At 35.5% G+C, this 26,493-nt stretch overlaps 5 protein-coding genes across 6 annotated transcripts in view; 1 reads left to right on the forward strand and 4 right to left on the reverse strand.

Annotated features, from left to right (window-relative positions):
• LOC21390063 (MDIS1-interacting receptor like kinase 2) overlaps positions 1–1,625 on the reverse strand; it is a 3,185-nt gene extending 1,560 nt beyond the window's left edge. Inside the window, exon 1 of the mRNA XM_024172736.1 lies at positions 8–1,625. Coding sequence (XP_024028504.1) covers positions 8–1,617 — 1,610 coding nt within the window. The 5' untranslated portion in view covers positions 1,618–1,625. The remainder of the gene's footprint in view (positions 1–7) is intronic.
• A 1,291-nt stretch (positions 1,626–2,916) lies between these two features.
• On the reverse strand, positions 2,917–11,109 carry LOC21390064 (structural maintenance of chromosomes protein 2-1). The gene is made up of 20 exons (XM_010108874.2): positions 10,457–11,109; positions 9,538–10,218; positions 9,239–9,382; positions 8,835–9,125; positions 8,520–8,705; positions 8,269–8,433; positions 8,104–8,163; positions 7,823–7,885; positions 7,467–7,558; positions 7,091–7,187; positions 6,490–6,606; positions 6,174–6,392; positions 5,626–5,766; positions 5,387–5,554; positions 4,669–4,853; positions 4,427–4,520; positions 4,265–4,353; positions 3,940–4,165; positions 3,633–3,707; positions 2,917–3,246 (listed from the first exon to the last, which is right to left on the reverse strand). Exons 1-20 carry the CDS (start codon positions 10,772–10,774, stop codon positions 3,127–3,129), a joined length of 3,531 nt encoding a protein of 1,176 aa, XP_010107176.1. The 5' UTR covers positions 10,775–11,109; the 3' UTR covers positions 2,917–3,126.
• Positions 11,110–12,220: 1,111 nt separating this feature from the next.
• LOC21390065 (putative nitric oxide synthase) lies at positions 12,221–16,375 on the reverse strand. Of its 2 annotated transcripts, none has more exons than XM_024172740.1 (13): positions 15,893–16,375; positions 15,517–15,702; positions 15,331–15,417; positions 15,171–15,250; positions 14,873–14,954; positions 14,559–14,579; positions 14,373–14,418; positions 13,706–13,824; positions 13,379–13,492; positions 13,188–13,295; positions 12,985–13,077; positions 12,774–12,883; positions 12,221–12,526 (listed from the first exon to the last, which is right to left on the reverse strand). In XM_024172740.1, the coding sequence occupies exons 1-13, from the start codon at positions 16,301–16,303 to the stop codon at positions 12,277–12,279; spliced, it is 1,707 nt and encodes a 568-aa protein (XP_024028508.1). In that variant the 5' UTR covers positions 16,304–16,375; the 3' UTR covers positions 12,221–12,276. The 2 variants fall into 2 exon arrangements, with proteins under 2 accessions (XP_024028508.1, XP_010107177.1); XM_010108875.2 differs by having other exon boundaries at positions 12,988–13,077; positions 15,893–16,374.
• Positions 16,376–17,240: 865 nt separating this feature from the next.
• On the reverse strand, positions 17,241–19,023 carry LOC21390066 (probable aquaporin TIP5-1). The gene is made up of 3 exons (XM_010108876.1): positions 18,894–19,023; positions 18,134–18,384; positions 17,241–17,612 (listed from the first exon to the last, which is right to left on the reverse strand). The coding sequence occupies exons 1-3, from the start codon at positions 19,021–19,023 to the stop codon at positions 17,241–17,243; spliced, it is 753 nt and encodes a 250-aa protein (XP_010107178.1).
• Positions 19,024–22,821: 3,798 nt separating this feature from the next.
• Positions 22,822–25,819, forward strand: LOC21390068 (GDP-mannose transporter GONST3). Its single transcript, XM_010108878.2, has 2 exons — positions 22,822–22,965; positions 24,238–25,819. The coding sequence occupies exon 2, from the start codon at positions 24,238–24,240 to the stop codon at positions 25,357–25,359; it is 1,122 nt and encodes a 373-aa protein (XP_010107180.1). The 5' UTR covers positions 22,822–22,965; the 3' UTR covers positions 25,360–25,819.
• Positions 25,820–26,493: the final 674 nt, after the last annotated feature.

The raw sequence follows: 26,493 nt of genomic DNA on the forward strand, positions 1-26,493 counted from the left end.
GGAAAGAGGGATTGAGCCAGAGAGATTATTGTGAGAGACGTTTAGGCTCTCTAAGCTTCTAAGCTTTCCAAAATCGGGTGGCATCTTACCACAAAGTGAATTGTAACTCATATCCAAATCTTGCAAACTCACCAGATTACACATTTGATATGGGATTGTACCATTCAAGTGATTCCTGCTCAGGTGTAAATCTTGCAGCTTGGTGCAGTCCCCTATGCGCTCCGTGATTGGTCCACTTAGCATGTTCATTGAGAGGTCCAAGAACTCCAAGTCGGATAATTGCCCAATGCGCGCAGGTACACCACCTGAGAGCTTGTTATCTTTCACATTTAGGACGGACAATTTGGATAAGTTTCCAATATTTTCTGGTATCTCTCCAGACAGTTGATTGGAAGAAAGATCAAGCCCCACTAGTTGGTTCAATCCAACAATCTCATCTGGGATTTTGCCACTAACCATATTTCCTGTTATTTTCAGAAATGTTAAGTTCCGGCATTTTCCCCAGTTTGGCGAGACCTGGCCCATCAATCTGTTGAAGCTTAAGTTGATAAAAGTGAGGTTTGGATACACACCAAAATCTTGGTCTAGATGTCCTGTGAGTTGGTTGTATTCAAGCCTAAGCCTGTATAAAGATGGGCAATTTTTTAGGCTTATTGGGATTGGACCTGTGAAATTGTTGGAGTCTGCAGTGAAATTGACAAGATTTCCACCTCTGCATACTTGTGGTGGCAAATGGCCAGTGAAGTTGTTCTCTGCCAAATGCAGAACAGTCAATGACGAATAATTTCCTAATCCCACTGGTACAAAACCAGAAAATCGGTTAGTGAACACACGCAAGTCAGACAACTTGCTCAGGGTAGCTAGCTTTTCCGGGATTGGACCTGACAGTTGATTGTTGGAAAGACGAAGAATACTTAAGTCACTCAAATTGCCAAAAGATAGAGGAATAGGACCATGGAAAAAATTGTCATCTAGAGCTAAGAGAGACAGGAACTTTAAGTTCCCAATCTCTTCAGGAATTTTTCCACCAAGCAAAGTATCTTGGAACAACAGATGTTTGAGACTTTTGAGGCCAGTTTTGGAGGAACTTGTGCCGTCAGGGAATAGACGGCGGTCCAACACTCCAGTTATCTGGTTTCGGGAGATGTCTAGCTCGTAAACCCGAGTGAGATTAGCAAGAGAAAGAGGCAGCGAACTGTTGAGAGAATTTGTGGAAAGATCAAGATATTCTAGATTGGAAAGCATGCCAATGCTGATTGGTATGGTGCCAGTGAGTTGGTTTTCATTAAGATCAAGAATAACAAGGCTTGGAAATGAAGAAAAATCGAGGTTTTCGAGGGTACCTCTCAAACCTGCATATGCCAGGTTTATTTCAGTCACAGTTCCTGCTTTGTTGCAGGTAATTCCATACCATTTGCATGGACTTGGAAGGGCAGAACTGGTATTAGCTACAGGAAGAGCCCAAGACTCTAGAACTGATTGCTTTGGGAGACTAGCTTTCCATTTGAGAAGAGCCTCAACTTCTCTGCTTGATGTTGGACTAGCTTTGGTGGAAAATACCAAAACAATTACAAGAGTAACAAAGATTGCTAAGAATAAATTTTCTTTATTTGCCATACTTTTGGTTTCTGGTGAGTTTTTAGTAACTTAACTGATTACTTGTTACGCTTTATATATTTTATAGATCTTCTAGTTGTGACTAAATAATTTGCATGAGTATACTTTTATGTCCAAATGTGGTTGGTCAGCTCATTTACTCTTGACGGTTGAGATATTCTCACGACGTCGGCAAATGCAAGCTTCGGAATTTAGAGCCAGACCTTAACTAAATTTGAACACGAACATGGATCAAGTTGCATAAACTACATGAAAGCTACAGGTGAATCTGAATACGTCCAGAATGTAGGACTTTTTCTAGTCTTTTTCGACTCTTTTGTCGAGAAATACTTACATTTTGGTTGATGTCTATGCCCTTTCGAGATTGGCATTTGGCAAGTCAACAATCAACACTGCCCTTTTATTTATTTATTTGGAAGGCAACTTTGACATTCGGAATTATATTTGTCTTGAGTTGAAGAAATTTGGAGGGTATAAAAAAGCAAACGTAGGTAGCTATCAATCCTTTGGTTCATCAGTTATTGTATTTGTGTGTGAACGTTGAAACCATACAAAGATAAGAACTGGATTTCATGGAAATCTAAGGTCCATATAATCAGTTATTGTTGATTATAATCTTGAAGAAAATTATAGACATGCATGCTTTTCTGGATAGATGAAGTCAAACTTTGAGGCTATTGGTGGTGATAATCCTCAAGAACCAGATATGATGACATTGACTAGTTGCTGCCAGGTCTACACAAATCGTAACCATACTAATTGTATTTCATCAGCTTCCTTGTGAACCACTATTTTCTGTCCATTTACGACTAAAATTCTGCTTATGCATAAGACACAAAATCTAGTTAGAATCACTAGTTTAGTGTTGTAGGAAAATAAACAATGACTTGTGGAGTTGTCGTTTTGGTATTTGAAGATGGCTACAAGTCGTGTTACCCTCCTATGTTACACTTACTCATCCCAAGCCATTGATGATTACTTTGTTCCCATAAATTTTTCTGAACTTTATATAAACCCTTTCACTACTACTAGGGCCAGTTCCTTCGCATGAACGCAAAAGAAAAAACTAAGTGTGATTCTCTTTTCTACCTGATCATATGTTTACTAACAAAATCCATAATGAAAGTTTACCAGACCCCCGTACAATTATAAGGAATTAGCTCTTTATTGCGTCTATAATGAGAGTTTAGTGGAGAACACACAAGAATATTTTAGTAATTACATCAATAAGATTATTGAGAATAAGAGAGAAAACCATACACGTTAGTTTTTCAACCAGATTTCCACAACTAAGCTTCCAAAATAAAACTCATAACTTAGCAGAGTCGCACTAGTACTCATGCACCACTTGTTTTGTGATTTTACATATTTGGTTTGTGCTTTCAATGATTCATTGAAACAACGGCCTACAGCTAATTAAGTTCCTATAGGTATGCAAATCATACACACTAAAACAAAAGGCATCCTATAAATTTACATGCCTACAACAATTGTCAAACAACAACACAGTCACTTGTTCTGCTTAGCTGCAACTGTCCTCTGAACTGTGGAAACACCGTCCACAAATTTTGTCCGAAAGAGAACATTAGCGTTATTGAACATGCCTTCTTTCAGCGAAACTACGATGAACTGCAATTTGTTAAGAACCAAAAAGGATGGTGAGACGTCTGGCTAATTCTGAATAAGCAGGATAAGTATCGTATAATAGTCACATTTATCTTGTTGATCCTGAGTTTCAAATCAAAGTCCTGTTCATCATGCAAGCTTCAACAGCCATTTAAGTTATCAACAAAAACAGGCCTAGACTTGGAAATTTTGAAATTTTGAAAAAGTCATGTGCATTATTTAGGACACAACGTACTATTTACCTATTCATCTAGCTCTAACTTTAAGCAACAGAATTACTACTAAAAAAAAAGGAAAAAATCTTTACGCAACAGAAAAAGAACACTGGAAGTCGATATGAAGAAAAGTTCCCACAGAAAATTAAACACATAAGCAGATGAGAGTAGGACCTGAGAGTGTGGGAAATGAGCTTTGATCATTCTTCCTATGTTCTGGGTGTGGCTTAGATCAAGAGCTGCATCAACCTGCCAATAAAAGAACAGCTTCAGATGCACCCCATACGACTTTTACTATAAACTTGCAGGCAATATGACTGAAATTCAAGTACTAGTAGTTTTTATCAAGAAACGAACTTATGATAATCTTGTTTTCAAGCAGCATAAACTGAAGTATTGTTTATTAAAGGCATGTCTGTGCTGCTGATGCAATAATAACGCCTTTTTTACAAAAGATAACAAAGTGTGTAGTTAAGCGTACCTCATCCAATATATAAAGAGGAGCGGGTTTAAAGAGAAGCAATGCCAAGATTAGAGAAAGTGCAAGCAGAGACCGTTGGCCTCCACTTAGTTCTGACAATGACTGTTTCCATACTCCACCAAATGCGACACGAACCTCAAGGCCATCTAGAAAGCTGCCCCCTTCAGGAGGTTCTAGCTTTGCCGAGGTGCCAGGTAAAAGGGTGGAAAAGATAGATCCAAAGTCACTGAACAAATTGCAAGTAAAAGAGCATAAGAACAAACAGCAGTATAAGTTATCCCAAAAGATAAATTCAAGATCAGATGGCCCATGAAAAAAAAATCACCTGTTAACTTTGACCCAGGTAACTTTCAACGTTTCCTTCTTTTTCTCATCCAGTTCTTCAATCACCTTCTTGATTTTAGATTTGTCATTCTGGGCAAGACAAACTTAGATAAGTCGAGAGAGCTTAAGATATGATGGTTATCGCTATAATCAAGCCACTGACCTCGATGATATTTTTCTTGGACATTAAGTCATTGTACTCATCTTCTGCTTTCTCAAACATTGCCATTACTTTCTTGTTGATCCTTTTCTCAAGGCTACACAAGAAGGAGAAATTCACCTTATCATGATCATTGGATTAGCTATATAATATGTATAAGGAGAATAAGCATGGGTACATCAGACCTAAGGAGCAATTTCAAGGAAGAAATAATTGGAAAGAAGGAAACTATCAGAATTACATACCCCGACTGTTCAGCCTGCAATTTCTCAAGTTCTTCCCTTGCTCTAGACAAATCACGAGACGCAAAATCATAATCGGTCCCATTTTTTCCAAATAACTGTTTCTCAGAAGCAATCCAGGCATGCTTCTCAATCAATTTATCAACCTTTGTAGAACAATCTTTTTGTTCCATTTCCATTCGCTTTACCTGAAAGAAGTTTTGAAAATGAGTTGTTTAGATATACAAATATTTAATGGAGAATGCTTAGAGAGTGTTAGGAACCTGATAATTTCCTCAACCAAACAACCAAACACTCACACATACACAAGCAGCCAACACCAGATTTGATCCAAACAGAGGAGTTTTATTGAATTTTATTTCAACACCAGCTCATACAAACCAAAACCAGCTAGAGAAAATTAAAGAAAGCAAAATGGATAGAATGGAGAATTCGAGTACTTCAGGGACTCCTAATTTGGGGTATTCGAGAGACCACCACTCTCCCTAATCTCATTCTCCCAAAACCCTCAAAATCACAGCATAACAATCTCTGCACCTTCCCTCTATTTTTATACCTTTCCTCTAATCCTAGCCAAAACCAACACATATCAGCACTAACATAATTTATGAGAAATTATGTCCAAACCGAACTAATTCCTTTCTCCTCACTTAACCCCTCTTAGCCATTAACTTCGTAAGAACTAGTGTCTAACAGAGAGCATTGACAAGTAATAATTTACCTCATTTTCCAATTTCTTCCTTTCAAGACTTGTTTCACTAATTTTGTGTTGAAGTTTTTGTTGCTCCTTAAGAATGCTTCTGATTTGGGAATCACATTCTTTCATCTTCATACGGATCAGATCGAGCTCAGATTGTACCTTGTCATGAGTGTTTTTAGTCAAAGCAACCTGCAAAACAGAGGCATGTGTTATGAATTCAACTAGACTACAGAAACTGTGAGCCAACTATCAGTATTTACCTTGGCTTTCTGTTCTTCTACTTCTGTCGTGAGAATGTTGATTTGTGCTCTCATTGAAGATAATTGGGTCTCCAAAGTCGCACGTTCCTCAATAACTGCTTCCATTTCCATAACAAGCCTCTCTTTTTCATTTTCATGCCCCTACACAAGTACAATAATACAGCAATATATCAAAGAGCATTACAAGAACAGTAACCAAGAATTTTGCCTTCTGCTTCCTAGCTCCGTAACTTTTAGCTCTTGAAGAACTCTATAAAATATTGACCTCTGAGAAAAAACCTTAGAAATTATCGATGCGCAGTAATGTTGACTAGCATAATAGCATATTATCAAAATTCAAAATCGCTCCCAAAATTTTCATAGTTTGGAATATCTGAATTTCTAAAATACTCAGGTTTCTAACCTTTTTTTTTTTTTTTGAAGTCAGGTTTCTAACTATATTTATAAACAATTAGAATAGATAAAAAAAATCATTAAGTTGGAAAAGCAGATCAGCTCCCAGAGAACCTGAAGACAACTTACAACACCCCACGAAAATGAAAACCTACCTTTAGATCCTTCATAGATGACTGCATTTGAGCTTTTGTTGCCTTGATCTTTTTCTCCAAATCTTTAAGCATACCCGCGCGATTGTTGTCATGTTCTTTGATTGATTTCTCAAGCACTGACACTTTATTTACACAATTTTTGTACAAGAGTTCCTTTTCTTTCGCAGCAGATTTTGTTTCTTCAAGCTCCTTCTCCATCTTTTTTACCAACTCACCAAGCTAGTCGATGCCCAAAATAGTAAAAGGAAAATGGGTGAGAACATAGCCGATGAAAAGAAGTAATTTGGTAGCATAACAAATACATTCAGGAAAAAACCTTATGGTGCTCGTTTTGCTCAGCCCTTCCCTGGAATAATGAAAGATCATACCACTTAAGCTCTAACTGTGATTTGAGGTCCGTGAACTTTTTCTGAAGAGGCAAAAGCTCAGCAATCTGCAATTTAAGGGGAAAATTAACAAAACCAGGGAGCGCAAGTGTTATATAAGGGAAAAAAAATTACAAAAAAGGAAAAAAAAAAGTAAAACTAAGACAAAGAAAACAACAGAAACGCCAACTCATAACACTCATCTCTGCATAATATCACGTATAACATATAGTGGAAGCATTTTTACAGTTTATTGGAGCCTGTTTGGTGTAATAACCCAGATAATAATTTCCTTATTTTAGAGACCGAGAGAGAGAGAGGCATGCAAATGAATCCATCTACCCTAACAGCTACAGGCAGGGATCATCTAAAGACATGCTTAAAAACTTATACATCAGCCTCCCAATTCTCAAAGTAACCAACAAAAAAAAAAAGAGCAAAACAATGATACATAAGAACCTTACTGAATCAATCAATTAGAAAACTTAACACGGCAGTCTTAATTATCTTTTATGTCACTTTTAAAATGAAAAGAGGGTTTCAAAGAACAACCTTTCCTTCAATTTCAGTCAATCTTTTCTGATGTGTGGAAAGTTTTTCCTCAGCCACAGCCAGATCATGAAGTTGTCGTAGCAGATCGCCTCCACCCCTGTGACAATAAATCATTGTTTTAGAAGGATGACTGGCTAGAAGTAGCTAGAAACACTCCAAACTATATTCTAATACAGCAATAAAAGTAGCATAAAACTTTAACTACTCATTGGAGCAAGCATATGTTGATAAGTGACAAGTATGACAAGCTTAAGTTGGTCAGAGACTCAGAAGAACTTTTTAGCTCTCTAGTGAAGAATATCTTGATAGGGGCTGGAATAAAGATGTATGCATGCGTATACCGACTAAACTAGAATCACATGCATTATTGACTTACTTGCGGCTTCCACCGGTCAAAAGGCCACTGGGCTGGAATATATCACCTTCAAGGGTGACACTTGGGGTGCGAATTTCCCTGCTAAAAGCAATCTACAAAAAATTTTTAGGGTGGTTCAATCAGAAGATAAAACTCAACGGTTAGACTTAACAATATTTAACATGTTTTCGGGGCATTAGTTGCACGGAACCAACAATTATGATGATTAATCAAGAAAACTAGTTTACTAGAATGTTAAATCCTCAAAATAAATCCATTAAATAATTATAGGCATTTCTGATGCTTTAACAGAATTTAGAATTTAAAACGCACTGTTCAAAGATGCTATCTGAACGTGGTATGGGAGATGGATATACCTCCTTTGCAGCATCAACATTTTTGCAAACAAAGGTAGAACCAAAAATAAATTCCATCGCACTCTGCAGTAAAAGTCAAGTTTTAGATGAATGTATAATTAGAAAGAAAAGGAACTTGCATAATTTAACAATGCAACACCAACGAATAAAACATAAAAAAATTCCTGAACTAGCAATAGCCTGATTCTAGGAAAAACCAAACAGGCTTATCTACTCCGTTAAGTGCCAAAATACTGAAAGAGAATTCTCACACAGTTTAACGGGGCCTAGTGAAACCATACCTTCAATTCCTTATCATAACCAACCAAAGAAAGCGCCAATTCTGCACTCTCCTTTCCAACCTAGAAAAGCATTATTAAACATGTTAAGAAAGATAAGTTGTGCCTTATTGTGAGGCAATGAAAGAAAGAGAGAAAGACATAAAAAGGGCTTCACGAGAAACCAACCAATCTAACAGCTGCTTGTCGGACCCTTTCTGGAACAGTGTGTGACTGTATTTTGTTCAAGGGTATGATAGTTACTCGCCTTCGAAGGTCACCATTCTGAAGAAGTTGTTTCCCAGTATTTTCTGTGTCCACAACAACGTTAAACAACTTTCCGCCAGCTGTTACCTGTATAGTTGATCAATATGAGTCAAAGATTAAACCTATCATCAGAAACCTTTAATGCAAAATACGTTATGAAAAGCATGGCTGACCTCTATTGCAGTCATTGTGGTGCTATCCTTCACTTTGATAAGTTTCGCAACTACACCTTTCACCTTTGACCTATCAAAGTTCTTCACAGGATCACGATATTTGATCTCAACGCTTACTAATTGAGCCAAAAGATTTCGAATTTCATCCTTCAACTTCTGCACCCGCTCAAACTCCAATGCACGATCCTATACAAAAAATATTTTTATTTAAAGGAACTATTCAAACTGGCTCTTTTCCCTTTTTTCCCCTAGATAACCAAACTGAGTACGGTATGTTACATAGGGACAGACAAAATTATTAGACTAATGGCTTACCTTTTGCAAAGCTTCCATCTGGCCCTCCTTATATGGAAGAGACTCTAGAGCCGCTCTAACATTCTCCACGTCTTTTTTCCTAGCACTGAGTTCGTTCTCTACAGAGATAGCTTCTTCACGCTTTGACATTAGCTGATGTGTTTTCTCTTTCAACTCCTTTTCACAATGGCTTATTTTGGTTTTTAGTTGCTTCAGTTCTGTTTCAGCACTCCCAACAGCTACCTTAGCATCAGACAGCTGATTTTCTAGACTTTTCTCCTCATTCCCGCTACTTTTCCCAGCTAGTACACCCTAACCATTTAGATTACAACAACAGTTTTAAGCATGTAAACGAAGCCAAATAATAATGTCCTCGGTTTGTAGTGAAAGAACTAGCATATACAGATTCACAAAACACTATTTACCTGGTATTCCTTTTCAAACTCCTCCAGACCCTGAGAAAGATCCTCGACCCTCTTCTTTAGATCAGCTGCCCCATCTTCAGCCCTTTTCACAGCGGTGGTTCTCTCTTCTACAGATTGCTTCAAATCTTCAATGTTTCTAACAATCTGATAACATCAAGATGCAAAATACAAGCAATAATTTACACCAACAGGACAAACCAAGGAAACAGCAATGATAGTTGTTGTATTAGAAAAGGTATGCATATAAATCCTAAAGGTGCAGAAAAGAATCTAGTGAGTTGTCGGCAATGGCTAATTACCTTTTCAGCATCTTTATTTTCAGTCTTGAGATTATCCTCTTTATTATTCAGTATAGAAACTTCCCTAACAAGATCCTGAGATAGAGCATCTACTTTATCTGACAAATTTTTAACTTCTCCACCCATACTGGCTTCTTTCTCAGCAGTTATCTCCTTCATTTTTGTCTCCATTTCCTGTACTTCTGCCGTCATCTTTCCTGTATTTTCATCGATCTCACCAATTTTGGCCTTCACTTGCTCCACATCACTTAATGCACTGTCTCTAATCTTCTCCGTTTGAACATATTCATACGCAATGCAAAACCTTTTAAGCCGGTCTAACTCGGCAATACCATTAGCCCATTGCATATACTGCGTCCTCTCTCTCCTCAGCTTTTCCAAAGCAGGCAGTATTTCCAGGTCAAGAAGCTTATTAATCTCATCAACCTTACTTTGCTTCTTCTCAAGAGTTTTCAAAGCAGCATCTTTCTTCGTCTCATACATTCTTGTCCCAGCAGCCTCTTCAAGCATGGACAAAATCTCAGGGGGTTTCATGTTCAAAACCTTGGTGATGCGCCCTTGCATAATGAGAAAATGCGGGTTATTCACATTGAGCTGCACAGAATGAAAAAGATTCTGGACCTGACTAGGCTGGGCAAGTTTCCCATTTATCAAGTACTTGTTCCTTCCACCAACCACAATCTGCAAAGCAGAAATGTGCCAACACATCAAAATAATGCCCAAAACTCAAAGCTCGAATCTTGACAAAATTCAAACAATCAAATGTCACAAAATTTTATATAACCCTAGCAAATTAGCAAATTTTAAGGAGTTTAACCAAACGTATGAATGGATACCCAATCCCAATTCCCAAATGAGACCAATCTTCCTAACAAAATTAACATTATTAGCAGAAATCTAGATATCTCCAAGGAATTACCTGACGAGTGACCGTTATCTCGGAATGGCCCTCGTAGCCAAGGGGACTTCGGCTGCGGTCAGAGTTATTGAAGACGATGGAGACGGTGGCCTTGGTAATACCGGCTTGTCCTTGCTTGTAGACAAGTTCTTGGAGATTGGAAGCCCTGACCTGCTGCAAGTTAGTGATGCCCAAAACGAAGCAGATGGAATCGAGAATGTTGGACTTTCCGGAGCCGTTGAGCCCCGTTATGGCGTTGAAGAAGGGGTCGAAGCCCGGAACCACAGTCCTCGTCGCGTACGACTTGAACCCTTCCAAGCATATCTCTTTTAAGCGCATTTCTTCCTCGCTGCTCCGACTAGAAGAACCAGGTTACCTGGAAATCTACGGACTTGGAAGAAGAAGAAGAGGACGATGAATTCAAAGAGAACCTTATGGAAGGAGGAGATCTGAATCAGTGGGTAGTGATTCTGCGGGATCAAATTCAGAATTCGGCAATCGAAACCCTAGAAGCCCAAGCGACTGGCCCTCTCCCTCACTCTCTAAGATTGAGCATTTCAGCAGAAACTTCTTCTCACTCTAGAATCTCTCTTTCTCTCTCTAAACTTTCAATCTCTCTTCCTGCTCAAATCTTTTCTGAGATTGAAAATTGAAAAGAAGCGCTAAAACGGTGTTGGCTGGTCCCTGTCAGATGTTAATCGACTCCCAATCCCAAAGGCGGGAAAATCTTGAGTTTTGAGGAAAACACTTGCAATTCACGACGTGTCGTTTGTCTGGAGGAAAGGTTTGTTGCCGTTTTTCTCAAAACGATGAATCAAATCAAACGACACATTGGAAAACACTTTCAAGTTTCCTGTCGTTTTGGTGGACAAGCAACCAAACATCTCATTATAACATGTCAGATTACGTTTTAGTATTGGGTTAATTACAAAAATTCCCCAATTATATTATTTGTAACACTTTTGTCTCTTGATTTTTAAAATATAATATATCTTTTATTTGAACAATGAAATATTAATAAAAAAAAGCCCATTCTGTTAAATTTTTAATTGAAATTGACATTTAATTTGTTATTTTGAGGGTATTTTAGTAATTTTATAGTTTAAAATATAATTTGAATTTAAACTAATTTAAATATTTAAAGAAACATCATAAATTTTTTTATTCTACCAAAAAAATTGTAAAATTTTTAACGTACATTCAATCAATATTAGATGTATCATAATTACAAGTTAAAATTTAAATTAGTTTTAAATTCAATTCAAACTAAATTTAACTATATAACTACTAAAATACACCCAAAATAATAAATTAAAATGTCAATTTCCGTTTAAAAAACTAATAGAGGGGGATTTTTATTAATATCTCATGAACGGATTTTTATTAATATTTCATTGTTCATGAGGAATGAATGTTACGTTATAAAAATTGAGGTATATAGTGTTAAAAGGGGTATAATTCTAAGAGAGTTTTGTAATTAATCCTTTAGTTTTTGTTGTCAAATGTCAAGTAAGCCTATAAACGACCTCTTGTTTTTTTTTTTTTTTGGAGAATGTAGTCGAAGCTTGACGACATGCCATTCAATTATTATTATTATTATTTGAAATTCAATTGAATTTGTCGTTTTGTTATACATCATACTTTGTCAAATATCACGTAATAATGTAAATCCAAGAAATTCTAGTGAGTCGGTTCTTTTTGCCATGCTATAACCATATAGAAGTTTCCTGACGAATTATTGCTGTATTTGCAGCAATAACTATAGAAAAAAAAAAAAATCATTCAAAAAGAATCAAAATTGAGTATATACATGTCAAACACGAATCGCAATTCAACAATGATCAAAAATTCCATTTTGGTCTTGTTTCTTCTTCCTTCTCTGTTAACTCTCGATACTGGTACCAATCTGCCCCATACTTGCCTACTGGCAATGGGGGCCTAACGAAAATCTCAACCGGCCTCGGAACATGTACGACTAAATGCAGTTCGCCCGCAGTTTTTTCTGAACTTGAATCTGAATTGCTTGACATCTTGCTCATGGGTTCCACAGCAATCCATCCCAAACCCGATATAGCCACATCACAAGCCGGCCTGACAAAACACAAAGATTTGTGGTTTCATATTTGTTATTACCAAATATATGATCATAAATTTAAATTTTGTGAGAGAATTAATTGGTTGGAATTTTTTTTATTCAAATTTTGTTGTGAAAGAAAAGTATTGTAGCACAATCAGAATAATGGGTTCAAACTTGTGAAACAAACGGGTCCTCACTATCCTTGCAAGACTGGAAGAACAAAATAAAAGTACTGACTCCGTATGAATACTTCTATCAGACCTTTCTGCATCTTCAAATTTTATCGGTAATTCACGCACTATTTCAAGCCCTCGCCACTCATCTGCTCGTTGTTTTCCAGTTGGAGGCGTCAGTAGAACTCCGAGTGCTTTCTGCAATATGGTAGAGGCATCTTATTCATGCATGGGGGGAGGGAAAAAAAGGTGACATGCAGAGTTCATTTTTATTTTGTGATTTGATGCTGATAAAGGACAACCTGGTAAAATTCATCTGCCTCATCAGTGGGAACCATATGAAGCCGAAGACTCTTGGGGCCATAAAATGTTAAGCGTGTTTCTGGAAGAACCTGAAAAGATCAAGATTGACAATTTGTTGGATACGGAGAGAGGGAAAAAAAATACACTGCCATTTAAAACGAGCCTGCAATCAATATAGATGAAACGAAAATAGCAAAACCTTCAAGATGTCTATTCTGACAAGACCTCCCCAAAACAATGAATGACCGTTCAAGCCATTGGGCAAATTGTTGCCCGTTGTCCCATTTTCTGCTAGGATTCGAGATTTCTGGCACATAACCAAAAAGGCAAAATCACTTACTAGAGCCTAAAATAGTAAATAATTGAATATTATGAAAAAATTGAACTTACAGGAAAGGATTGACCCCTAAGCCGACTCTGAGGAGCAAGGGCCGGAAGATCTTCTGCATGAACCACTGCTGCTTGTCTGTGGTGGAGATGAACTCCAGGCGTGTCAAATAAGTTCTGCATCAGTATAGGTTCCATGAACATTGACAACAATATAAAAAATAAATTAAAAAAAATAAACTGTGTACACGTATAGACATTCAGAAAGCAGATAACTTCTTTTGATTAAAACTTACTAAATTTCCAGATATTGAGCTACGATAAGAAAATGGCAACATTTGAAGAGGCGGAGAATTCTTGAACAAAAAAGGAAGCGACGAAATTGCTTACCCCTCCACTTAGGAAGGCATTAATCTGAATTGGACCTAGTGTAGTTCCAGGAACCGCAGATTGTATTGGCTTGTATTTTTGTGCTGCTGCAGCAACCGGATCCTTTTCACCCATTAATTCTGCATTAGGCAAGTTGAGTAAATGATAGATGCTCTAATAAGAGTGTTCAATGTTGAGCAAGAATAGTTGACAATAACTCGAGCTGAAAGGAAAAGTGCTTCACGTTTTTGACATAAATATTTAAAGAGAATCAATAAGCTTTCAAGGATATATAGGATATTGCAAAGATCTGGAACAGACAAAAGAATCACCAATTCTTTAAAAGAAGTTTTGAAGAAATAACTCAGTTACAGCTTACAGGCTTACTGAATACTGTCACCAGTCAGATTGTTCTATACTACTTTGATATTAAGTTCTAGCTTCTAGGTACTATGCCAAGTCCCAAAACCAAAGAGACGGGGCATAACTATTAGAGTGAAAATGCTTCAAATGGCCTTTAATTGTTCTCTCTCTTAATAGCCAAAATGTGGAGCTTATAAGATTGACCAGAATAAAGTAAGAAATTAATAATTCAAACAATGTAGTATGTACAATATCAAAGATCTACAGAGGTAGTTAAATGTCATCAACAAGTGGCAAATTCACAAAGCGAATGATAACAACTTACTTAGAAAAGCAGTTATAAATGCTGATTTCCCAACATTAGCTGAGCCCTATATGGAAGATAAAATATCTCACATATGGAAATTACAAATGTGTCAAAAAATTATATAACAAATATGATTTGTGTGTCATATTTAACATCAGAAATGACAAAAACATGCACTGAATTGCTTCCAGTTCAGAAACTAACCAGAATGTAAACATCCCGCCCCTGCACCAAAAGTCAGCAAAACAGATTAGGTCAAAGAAAATATCAAAATATCAAATGTAAAATCAATACTTTGACCTAAAGAAAGTACTTGAATCTTATTCTTTTCCTAAACTGCTCAGTACATATGTTAAGATCACCATAATCGCTTCCCTAACTGAAGACCACCATTTATTGAAACATTAGCCAAAACCATGATATTACTAAATGATATTTATATGTTAATTAGAGTTCTTAATTTACATAAGCATAGACAGAGAAACACCCAAAAGTATGATGATGGAAAAGGAAAGAACCTTTTTCTCCTTTTGAATCTCTGACGCAACTCCACTTATCCCGACCAAAGACTTTGAACTTGTAAGATGAACACTCAAAACGCTACAATAAAGCAGTTTTGTCTTAAAAAACAGATATTTGAAATTTCAAGAAAAGATGAATATACAAGTTATATCTGTCTCTGAGCAATGCTCCAAATAACCGAAACTCCGTAAGCTAATCCCAAAATATATCAGACCAGCTGAACTGAATCCTTTTGTAAGAACAACAGCATTTCAAAACAAATTACAAAAACAAGCCCAAGGAGTTCAAACTTACTTTAGCTTCTTCTTTGTAGTGGCCTCCACAACCCAATCGCCAATGCAATTTAAATCAGTCCCTTTTGGGAGCAGATCAACCTAATATCAATCGCATAATCAACAAACCATTTCATATTCAAAAATTAAAAACCAAAAAACTCCAGTTTAAATGTTATCACCTTAGTAACAACAAGTATAATAGGATTTGCCCCAGCCAGATCACGAATCCGAGCCAAAAAGCTACCATTGAAGTCCACAATGTCGACCTACAAGTAGTTGGTAAAGTGAGAAACCTGAAGAGGACCTTGTCATCAAGTCCTAAAAATGATCAACTTCTCAAAAGCAAAAGTTTATGCAGTATTTACCAATTTAACAATCAATGCTTTCTCATAGCGCAAATGGGATAGCTTCTCACGAAGCTGTTCAGCGGTGATGAACTGTTTCCCGCCAGAATAACCTCCATTTCCACCCACAGCAGTTATCATGTGCCCATGAGACAGAAGCTTGCACCTCCCACAAAGAACACGTCTAAGCTGACGGTGTTTCTTCTTCTGTCAACCAACATCCGTTTTGAGCCGTAAAATTTTACAAAAATCAAAACTCACCAAACACAAATAAGATTGCTCCATTCTCACACCATATTACACATTTCCACAAACACCTTCTGTGCATACATATTCTCATCTGTACCAATACATAAAATTTTATATAAAAAATCCAAAAAATTGCAAAATTTAATACCAAAGCATATGTCTCAGGGTCTACATATCCCGGAGCATCAACTTCCGAAGTCTGCAGCGGAGCTCCGCAGCCATAACAGCAAGCTACGGCAGTCGAGACCTTCAAGGGCTTATCTTTCTTCTTATTATTATTATTATTCTTGTTCTCTTTCAGAATGAGTTTTGCAGCCTCAAACGAACGGTGTCGTTCGAGAAACCGATCGCCGGGGGTCGGAGCGGCGGCTCCGGTTCCCTCCGGTAAATCGATTTCCGAGACGGGCGACTTGTCGTAGTTCTTTTGGGGATGCGAAAACCTGCAGAAAACGGGAGAACGTTTTTTTGTGGGAATTTGTGGGAGATTTGGATTGAAAATGGTGGGATTGTGGGGGAAAGATAGGGGAGACAGAAAGGCTGAGAGTGTTTTGGGCGCCATTAATGACCGTTGTGAAGGTTTTGCGGTTAAAAAGCGGGTATTGGTGTTGGGACTAGGGATATTTTACAAGCTCAAGTGAAGGCAAAGTAACGAAAAACGATTTTCAGGGGAAAAAATAATTAATTAATTGAATTGACCTATTAAATTAACGGTTCATTTTTAAGGCACGAATAAAAAATATATTTTTAAATATCATTGATTTTGATTTTTTTTTTAATTTCATGTGACGTTAGTAATCACCACAATTAACTAATTATAATTACAACCAATAATTATAGAACACACTATAATAGTTGTTGATGATGATGACAAAACAAAATAGAGAAAAATTTTTTTATGGAAAACAGGAAAATTTATAAAATATATTCATTAGTGATATAAAAAGCCCTTAAATTATGAATATTCACGCTGTTTAATTGAACACGAGCAATGGTATTTTGATAATCGAATTAGACACTACCATTCGCATTTTATTGTATATAAAATTTTATAAATAATATTATTCTATTAATTGAGATAATAACTATATCAAATTAGATTAATGGTGAGGTTAAAAAAACAAAAACCAACAAACTTGAGGGTGAGGGAGTAATCGTTTGAAATTTTGTATGACTTATCGATTTTTTATTGTATAGTAATCGTTTAAGCAATTTCTTTCTAGTCAAATTGATACACAATAATAGTTCATACGGGTGTAATTTAAGAGTGAACTACTACTATTAAAAAAAAAAAAAAAAAAAAAAAAAAAAAAAAAAAAAAAAAAAAAAAAAAAAAAAAAAAAAAAAAAAAAAAAAGGACTTATGTGAGGAAAAAGAGAGAGAAGAGTCCAACAAAAAGAAGAGAGAAAGAAGCAAATAGACAGCAATTACAAATGATGTCTGCAAAGATCTTAATCAATAAAACAACAAAAAAATTGATGAAAGCAAATAGACAGCAATTACACCCCAACTCCATCTGAAACCTCTGCAGATTGGGCCGGGAACACAACATTATCGTAGAGAAGCCCAGCAATTGCAGCTCCGAACAATGGCCCAACCCAATAGGCTGCTTGGTTCTTGAAAGTGCCCGCAACAATGCTTGACCCAAACGCACAAGCTGGGTTCATCGATCCGCCAGAGAAGGGCCCAGTTGCCAGGACATTGGCCCCAGCCGTTAGCCCAATTACTAGAGGCCCAATGGCACCAAATGTGCCCCGTCGAGGGTCACCGGCGGCATAAATAGCGTACACCAATATAAATGTTACAACACCTTCCATAACTGATGCTCCAAACCCTGTCATTTCCTCTGCAATTGTATAGGTTGGAATATGCTGCACAATCCAGTAACAAATATATAAGAACAAGTACAAATGAATTAGTAGTTACTATAAAAGAAGAAAAAGTACAACGAATTAGTCTTCTTAATCTTAATTAGAAGTAAAAAAAAACAATGAATTAGTGTAATAATATTTCAAAACCAAATTTTTATAAAAATTCAAGAAAATGAGAAAAAATGGTAATTACCACTTAGTGAAATAATATGGAAAGGACGGGATGGAGCTTAATTTAAGAAGGTACGAGTTTCATCCCACATTGACTTGAAAATAGTAGGAAAAATAATAAACACAAAATTACAATTGTAATATTATGAGAGCAAGTTTTAAATTGCATAAGTAATCCTCATAGCATCAACCATGAAAAGGTTATCAATATGTCTAAAAAGATTATCAATATGTATATTAAGCAACAATGATATTCCCTTTAAAAATAATAATAATAATAAATGATAAAGTAATAATAACTACATCTCCTTTTTTTTTTTTCTTATTGTAAGTCTATATATAATTAGTACCTGTCCAATGATGACTACTTTCAAAAGAATGCAAGCGAGGACGGAGGCTAGCATCTGAGAAATCCAGTAAAAGAGAGCAGTTGGGACGCTGATATGGCCTCCAATGGCCATTGCGAATGTTACCGCCGGATTCACGTGACCGCCGGAGATATTTGCGGCCATAAACACGGCAGATGATAGGGCGAAGGCGCTGGTGACGGCAACCGCCACCAGACAAGATGGATCCAACGCTGCATTAGGCATCAAATTTCCTGTCATGTCATAAAATCAAAGAATGAGTAAACTAAAACAGCTAGGAACAAAATGACGGAAAAAATGGTGACAACAATCATAAGAAACTTTAATTAACAAAGTGAAATCACGTACTCAGAAACATGCAAAATCCAAAACATGAATCTTTAATTCTTAGAATTTGTTACAGTGTTAAAGTGAAACCTTTCGCAAATATCTATTTTGAATCTTTCATTTCACACGAATTAAATGCGCAACTTCTTCTTATTCGTAGCTTCCTACAAGTTATAAAAAATCAACTTCTTATAATTTTTCCTTTAAATTCAACGTTTCAAAATACTGTCAAAAAAAAATTCCTGCAGTAACCATGCATTTGACACAGAAAACTACTAGTAAAAACAAAACCAAATGAATGTATCGCTATTGCTTATTATAATCTATTTCATTTTGGCTTAAAAAAAATGATCAAGAAACTATACATACATACATACATACATACATATATATATATATATATACACACACTCACGCGATGACATAGCAGAGCCAACGACAGCAAAGACAAAGAAGAAGGTTGAGATGAACTCGGCAATGTATGCTCGGAGGGCATTGAGAGTGATTGATTGTTCGAATCGGGCGACCAGAGATGTTCGAGCCATAATGTGTATCAGACAATTCGCCAATGATAATTTGAAAGTGTATGTCAGTTTCTTGCAGAGAAAACTTTCAGAGAATCGAGGAAGCAAACTGTGTTTAAATCAATGTTTAAACCATATGGCGGTTGGATAAATTCAAATGACAGTTGCGACGTTACGGTTTTTTTTTTGTTTAATAAGAATAGACAAAAACGAGGGGTAACTGCCAAGCCACGTGGCCCTTCATGGTTGGCAGGCCATGATTCCCAGCAGTTTTTATACAAGTTTTTTTTTTTTAATGCAGTTTATTTATACACAGCTTTTATGCTCTTTTTTTTAAGAAAGTATTTTGTTTTTTAAAGAAAGTCTCTAATCTTCTATTTCTTTTCCTCTTTTGTGGGATTCTTCTATTTTTTCAAAACCAATTCTCCTGTTCTACTTATACTTCCCGCTCCAAGAGGGAAAAATCAATTCAAAACCGAAAATTTTTTAAAAAATGAAAAAGAACAAAAAAAAAAAACGTTGATCTTGATACATTTTGTTCTTATTTTGGGCTGCCATTACGGCCCAATACGAGCCACGATTCACGGGTATTAGCCCAATAAAATTCCCCAAGGTAAGCCCACCAATCCAAATCAGACGAGAAGAGAAGGGAGAGAAAGAGGAGAAGAGAAAATTACGTATTTTTTAAGAAACTGACTTACTAAAATTATCCATTTTAAAAAACTCAATCTCTTGATTAATTCTAATATAAAAAGTATAAATATATGAGTTAATGTTAATGAATAGAAATAAAAAGAGTTCTATTTCAAGAGATATTTTTAAAAATTGCCCATGAGAGAATGTATAAATACCAAGCAAAAGAGAGAAAAAAAAAATGAATTAATAACATATATGTCTATTTTACAATGGATTAAAAAAAACAATATTTACAAGTTGTTACATTTGCATGTCTGTAAAATAACCCGTAATGATATTTTTATTCCTAGTTAACTACCTTTCAAAATTAATTATACAACTTCACAACAACCCAAATAAAGAAAGATATATTTAGAATTATATTATATTAATAACCATAAAAGTTTATATATTGATAATATTATTTAATTAAAGACATATCCTAAACACATGGAGTAAAAATTATCATTTTGTGTAATATACTTTAAAAGGAAATTACACAATTTGATTTATTTTTTAGCGGTGAATTAAAATGTGGCTTAAATGTTCAAATATCACTTATATGGCTCATTTTTCTGAATTACATTTGTGGCAACCTAAAAATACCTCTTGAATTTATTTTGTCACCTTTTTAGATTTAGTAACTAATTTTCATATTTTTCTTATAATATTTGAATTCTCTAAAAATTCTCTAAAATATATAAATATGGAAATTACTGCATAATTTTTGAATCTTTCACATTGATTCGTGTCTCTGTTCTAATTTTAGGGTATGTTTAGTATTTGAGTTCAAACCATAATTTTTCACTATGACTTTTAAAATTCATTTTTTTTAGAACAAAACAATGTAGCAAAACTAAAATTATGAATTTGCAATGTAGCATAACTCATATACCAAACATCACCTTACAGATTCTTTGGTGTTTGTGTTCTAATTTTACAGGTTCTTTTGTTTTGCCTTTTATAATGATATGATCATAATCATAATGATATACATATATATTCTTATAATTGTAATGTTTTTATTTTAATGAAATTGTGTAATTTACTTGTTGTTCAACGTTTGTTCATGTTTATTTGACATTTACGAGCATATAGACTCTTATCAATTTCATAATTTGTTGCATGTATTTTAATGATATGAAATTGTTAAAGGTTATTATGTTGATAATTACTCGGTCAATGTTTGAATTACATTGCAAGTGTTTTAATGTAATTTAGACGGAGTCTTTAGGTAAAAGAGAGCAGTTTTTTCTAATAAGGAGAATAGTTTAAAAACAACCTAAAATTTCTTGGTCTAGTTGCAATGAGGAATTTAAATGAGACAGTTCCAGGTTTAATTTCGTGTTATATATATATATATATTTATATAAATAGTTTAAAAAAGTAACTATACATGCATATTAAACCATATATGAAATATTCACAAATTCGAGCAATATTTTAATTCTATAAATTTGTATATGTCATCTATCTCCTTAATCCGAAATATTCTAAAAAAAAAAAAAAAAACCCTCCTTGCACAAGAAAGCGAAACGCGTTTAGTAAAAAACAAAAAATATAAATATAAAAAAAGAAAGTGAAACACAAGAGAATGGAGTTTAGATCTACTGTCTTTAATTTATATTCCATTGGATGTTCTTTACTAAGGGTTCGTTTAGTTGGAGGATTCAAATCATGTAATTTGAATTATTTTTTATTTACGTGTATTTTTTATGAGAAAAAATACTGTAACGAATCACGAATCATGATTCAAATCAGAGAATGAATCCTTCTACCAAACGCCCCCTAAAAATTGGACAGCTACATGAGATAATGGAAGTAGGGCAAACGGAACTACGATGTCTAACATTTATCCGTGTCCGCTTTCAATCACATGCTGCATTTAGAATTTAGAGTATAATTTATTATTTATTATAATATATTTTTTTAAATAAATACATAAATTAAAAACAATTATAAACTCATAAATTAAACGTCAAGTCACTTCCACCTCCCAAGTGTTGAAACCAGCCTTGGAAGTCAAAACCCACCCTCTATCTCGGCGTCAACTTCACGCCGTGTCATAGGTCTCCGCCTCCCTCAAGATCCGAGGACGATCGACCAGATCAAGATCTTCTACGCCAACCCCGACATCATTCGCGCATTCGCCGGTACCGGCATCTCCTCCATTATCACCGTCGGAAACGCAACATTCCCCGCCGCTAAGTCCTGGGTTGCGAGCAACATCCGTCCCTTTTTCTCCAAGCCCATCATCAATCGCATAACTGTTATCGGAGAGAGTGAAATTCTCTTTATATTCCTCGATGAGCAAAACCCATACTCCGGCAAGAAGAAGACCAATCCAACCTGCAGGCCACAAAATTTCAAAAAGAGATCACCTACAGTAGTTTTTTTTTTTTTTTTTTTTTTTTTAAATTCATAGGATTGGGTTTTTGTTGAGATAGTAATTAGAAACAAAGAATTATTATTATTTTTTTATTTTTATGAAAAATTATATGAGCAATACTTTTACCGTCTGTCAATAAAAAAACTATTTTACCTATTGGTTTTTTGAGAACGATTACCACTATAGAGTATTTTAATTCACACGTATAAATCAGTAATTTTTAATTTTAATATTTAAATTTTAAATTTTGTATAAAAGAAAAAAATTATAGTATAATTAAAATTATAAATTTAAACACAAAAATTAAATGAGCCATTTGTAAGCTGAAAAATTATTTATAAATATTTTAGCGTCTTTTATTTCACCGATTTGAGTTTTTAATTTTAAATTTTTACAGTAAAAAATTCTAAAAAAATGTTATATTTAATTTTTTCTGTTACAGTAAAAAGTTTTTAAAAAATATTACATCTTAACTCGAATTAAAAATTTAAATCTGTGAAGTGAACAATGCCTTTGATATTAGTGGAGAAAGAATATAAAGAAAAACCATCAAATTTTTTTGTTAACTCTGTTTGGCCGCGGCCGTTAGCATTATTTAGAGAGAGTTTGATATAAAAATTTATGTTATAATTTAAATTATAATTCATAATTAATGACAGTATTTTTTTTATAAAAATACATATAAATTAAAAATAATTATGAACTATAAATTAATATGAGTTGAGGTGCGAAAATTTTAATTAGCGTCAAATTTTTATTGAAGGGACAGCATATCTATACTCGCAAGAAAAGAGAATAGCTGGGTCTGGTCTGGTGTAGGTGAAGAGCAGAGTGGAAAGAAGGAAGTAAGGAAGCAGAAAAATCAATTGAGTGCCTGAATTGCCTCTGCTGCTTTTGAGGTCAGTAATCTCTCCGTCCTTTTCATTTCTTCTCGTTCTTCTTCTCCACCGTCCAGATCTATCGTAGATATGAGTTAGTTTCCCATGTAATTTCTGAATTCCAATGGAGTTTCGTTTATGTTTCTCGCGATCTTTGCAATGCAATTGTTTTCATGAATTGCAAGCACCTTTTTTTTAGTATCGTAGATATGAGTTAGTTTCCCATGTAATTTCTGAATTCCAATGGAGTTTCGTTTATGTTTCTCGCGATCTTTGCAATGCAATTGTTTTCATGAATTGCAAGCACCTTTTTTTTAGTAAAAAAAAAAAATGAACTCTTTTTTCTTCTTCCTTTTGGATGTGGGACTAAGATCCAAACTCAGCTAATTGCTAAACCTCATTCATTGTCAACCATTTTTTTTTTAAAAGAACGATACGCAATTCAGCCAAAAAAAAAAAAAAAAACTTGAGCAAATCTTCTTCTTCGATTTCGCTGCTCTCGTCTAAGAATTATCGTGTTTAATCTCGGAATAATACTTTCCGTTCATGCCCTTGGCACAAATGAAATCGGAGGAATTGGGGGTAGAGTTCTGCTGAGTTTCGAAGAAATCCCCGTGGAAGTAACTCCACCTTCGATTGCTCTCATTCTGATCCCTGCGTTCCTTGCCTTTATTCCGAAAAGGTCTCTCTTTCTCTATCTCGCCCTGATTTTATTGAAACTTTTGATAGGTTTGTTTGGGAAATCTAACAAACTCTGTCTCTTTTAATTGTATTACGTGACCTTAATTGAAAACATCGACATTCTTCCATATTTGAATCCTTTGTAACTGTTTTCTTATGACCTTTGTGGTGGTTTTTCTGCCGTCGAATCAATTTTGTCTGCTCTTCTGCCTATGGAAAATATGCTCTACTTTTACCTTTCAATCGTTTTTCGAGTTCAACGAACCTCCCACCTTGAAAATTGTGCTCAACTCTTGTTTGGTACTGAGTGATATCCCCGATCTCCCTTGAATGGAAGTGATTCTGTACGGTTCTAAGGCTGCCTTGCCTTTAATCCCTAAAAAAGGTTCAGGAATTGTTTTAGATTTGTTGTGGATCCGGAGATCGTTAGGAATGCCAAGGCAGATTTAAGAAAAAATTAATGTTTTAGTGAAGGGAACTGAACTTACAAAGAGATTTTTTTTTTTTTTTTTAACTTCCTTTGAGACTGTTTATGGAAAATTTGAATATCGTTCTTAATGGAATTTGATATGCAAGATTGGCTTCAAAAAGATTCCTTTGGTTTTATGTTAGATGTCTAATGAAAATGATGAGGAGAATCAGAAATTGGGTGAAGCCCAGATAAACCCGAAATCATCTGGTGAAATCCAAGCAAATTGGTACAGCGGTGTACTTCAACAAGCCTCTGTGTATGGCATAGCTACGGGCTACTGCATATCTGCATCCTTGCTCTCCATCATCAACAAATGGGCCGTCATGAAATTCCCATACCCCGGTGCTTTAACTGCGTTGCAGTACTTCACCAGTGCTTTTGGGGTTCTCGTTTGTGGATGGCTCAAGATCATTGAGCACGACCGGCTTGACCTCCTCACAATGTGGAGATTTCTACCTGCTGCTATCATATTCTATCTGTCCCTTTTTACTAACAGTGAGCTCCTTCTCAATGCCAATGTTGACACATTCATTGTCTTCCGGTCGGTCGTTCCAATATTTGTTGCAGTAGGAGAGACCCTCTTCTTACACCAGCCTTGGCCTGCCTTGAAGACTTGGGTCTCGCTTGGTACCATATTGGGTGGAAGTGTGCTTTATGTGTTGACGGATTACCAGTTCACTTTCATGGCTTATAGCTGGGCTTTGGCTTACCTTGTTAGCATGTCCATAGATTTTGTCTACATAAAGCATGTGGTTATGACCATTGGTTTAAATACATGGGGTTTGGTGCTGTATAACAATCTCGAGGCCCTTCTATTGTTTCCACTGGAACTGCTTATTATGGGTGAGTTGAAGAAGATAAAGCATGAAATCTCGGATGAGTCGGATTGGTATTCTTTTGGAGTGATTTTGCCTGTGGGACTGTCGTGTTTGTTTGGCTTGTCGATCTCTTTCTTTGGGTTCTCTTGCCGGCGAGCTATTTCTGCAACTGGTTTTACAGTTCTTGGGATAGTGAACAAGTTATTAACGGTTGTGATTAATTTGGTCATTTGGGACAAGCATTCAACATTCATTGGAACTCTGGGGCTTTTAATATGCATGTTTGGTGGTGTTATGTATCAGCAATCCACAAGCAACAAGCCTAAGGCAACACAAGAAGTAAAAGCACAACCACAAGAGAACGAGGAAGAACAACAGAAGTTACTCGAAATGCAAAGCAACACGAACGAGAAAAAGGCCACTGATTCACAAGAAGAAAGATGATTACGTATCCTTAATTTTGATCTTGCTTTATTCTTTATTTTTTTTTCTGGTTAAGATCAAGTGCCGTCCAACTACAGTTACTAAGTAAACCCTTGGGGGGCGACTTTTCGGGATTATCTCTACTTGATCAGAATACCTATGGATTGGGCTTTTGCACGCAGAAAATCAATTGTATTTACACTGACAAACAATTAGTTACTTGGTCATTCTGTTTTTTAGACTCCATTCAACCTGGGAAAACCCAGTTAGAATATTGTATTCATCTGCTTTTCTAGTCTTGTTGAAACAGGTTGATTCGAATACTCTCTCAATGGTAATGCTTACCATGTAGATATAGGTGCAGATTATGACGATTTTGCTGGCTCATATTAGAATTTTCAGTCTGTGGCAATAGTTTGAGAAAAGAATTGAAACGTTAAAGCTGAGAATTTTGGTTTGATTTGGTCTAATGTTGTGTAAGTTTTTCCGTTTTAAAACACTCGTGGAGTTCTACAATGATGGTTATCAAACAATGTAGTTCCAGTTAATGCTATTGATTATAGATGACAACTCTGTTATTCTCTTCGTTCATGGTAAGCTCTCTCTCTCTCTCTCTCTCTCTTTTAATAGAATAGAATCATGATCATAAACTGCTATTTCATATGAAAATCTTTTTCCCCTACTAACAGATTATCTAGAATTTTAGGAGGAAACTTGTTTGACAATAAACGCAAGTAAACAAGGAAAAATGTGAAAACAACAGAATTAGGATTTCAAGCGAATATGGTCTTCAAGAACTCAACGCACACCATGAATCTGAACGCTTTTCTGCGTCGCCTTAGCCTTAGATCTTCACATTCTATTGCTCTTCTCACATGCTCAAAGAAGTCTTCCTTGTACAAAATGTCAGGCATATCTAATAGGTTGTCTGCTCCATAGAAGTGTCCATCTCTTTTTCTAAAGCCTTTTGTCAATATTTAGAAGAAACTTCAGTAGAAGAAGATAGCTTGAATGAAACGGCATGAGAATTTCCATCACCATTGTCGTTCATGGATGTGCCAAGCTCACGATAACCTCCTTTCGCCATGAATGAAACAAAACTCAAATTCTTCAATCAAATATAGAAGTAAAAAAATACCAAAAAAAAAAAAAAAA

Source organism: Morus notabilis, unplaced genomic scaffold, assembly GCF_000414095.1.
Source record: "Morus notabilis unplaced genomic scaffold, ASM41409v2 Scaffold1119, whole genome shotgun sequence".
In the NCBI taxonomy this organism is placed as follows: Eukaryota; Viridiplantae; Streptophyta; class Magnoliopsida; order Rosales; family Moraceae; genus Morus; species Morus notabilis.

Coding starts and splice junctions, on each gene's coding strand:
- LOC21390066 (XM_010108876.1), bottom strand. CDS start 19,023: ATGGCTCGAACATCTCTGGTCGCCCGATTCGAACAATCAATCACTCTC. Junction 18,385..18,893: donor TGGCTCTGCTATGTCATCGC/GTGAGTGTGTGT, acceptor ATGACATGACAG/GAAATTTGATGCCTAATGCA. Junction 17,613..18,133: donor AAGTAGTCATCATTGGACAG/GTACTAATTATA, acceptor TGGATTGTGCAG/CATATTCCAACCTATACAAT.
- LOC21390068 (XM_010108878.2), top strand. CDS start 24,238: ATGTCTAATGAAAATGATGAGGAGAATCAGAAATTGGGTGAAGCCCAG.
- LOC21390064 (XM_010108874.2), bottom strand. CDS start 10,774: ATGCGCTTAAAAGAGATATGCTTGGAAGGGTTCAAGTCGTACGCGACG. Junction 10,219..10,456: donor AGATAACGGTCACTCGTCAG/GTAATTCCTTGG, acceptor TCTGCTTTGCAG/ATTGTGGTTGGTGGAAGGAA. Junction 7,188..7,466: donor TTGACCGGTGGAAGCCGCAA/GTAAGTCAATAA, acceptor TTATTGTCACAG/GGGTGGAGGCGATCTGCTAC.
- LOC21390065 (XM_024172740.1), bottom strand. CDS start 16,303: ATGGCGCCCAAAACACTCTCAGCCTTTCTGTCTCCCCTATCTTTCCCC. Junction 14,419..14,558: donor GGCGGGATGTTTACATTCTG/GTTAGTTTCTGA, acceptor TCTTCCATATAG/GGCTCAGCTAATGTTGGGAA. Junction 13,078..13,187: donor TCAGAATAGACATCTTGAAG/GTTTTGCTATTT, acceptor TGATCTTTTCAG/GTTCTTCCAGAAACACGCTT.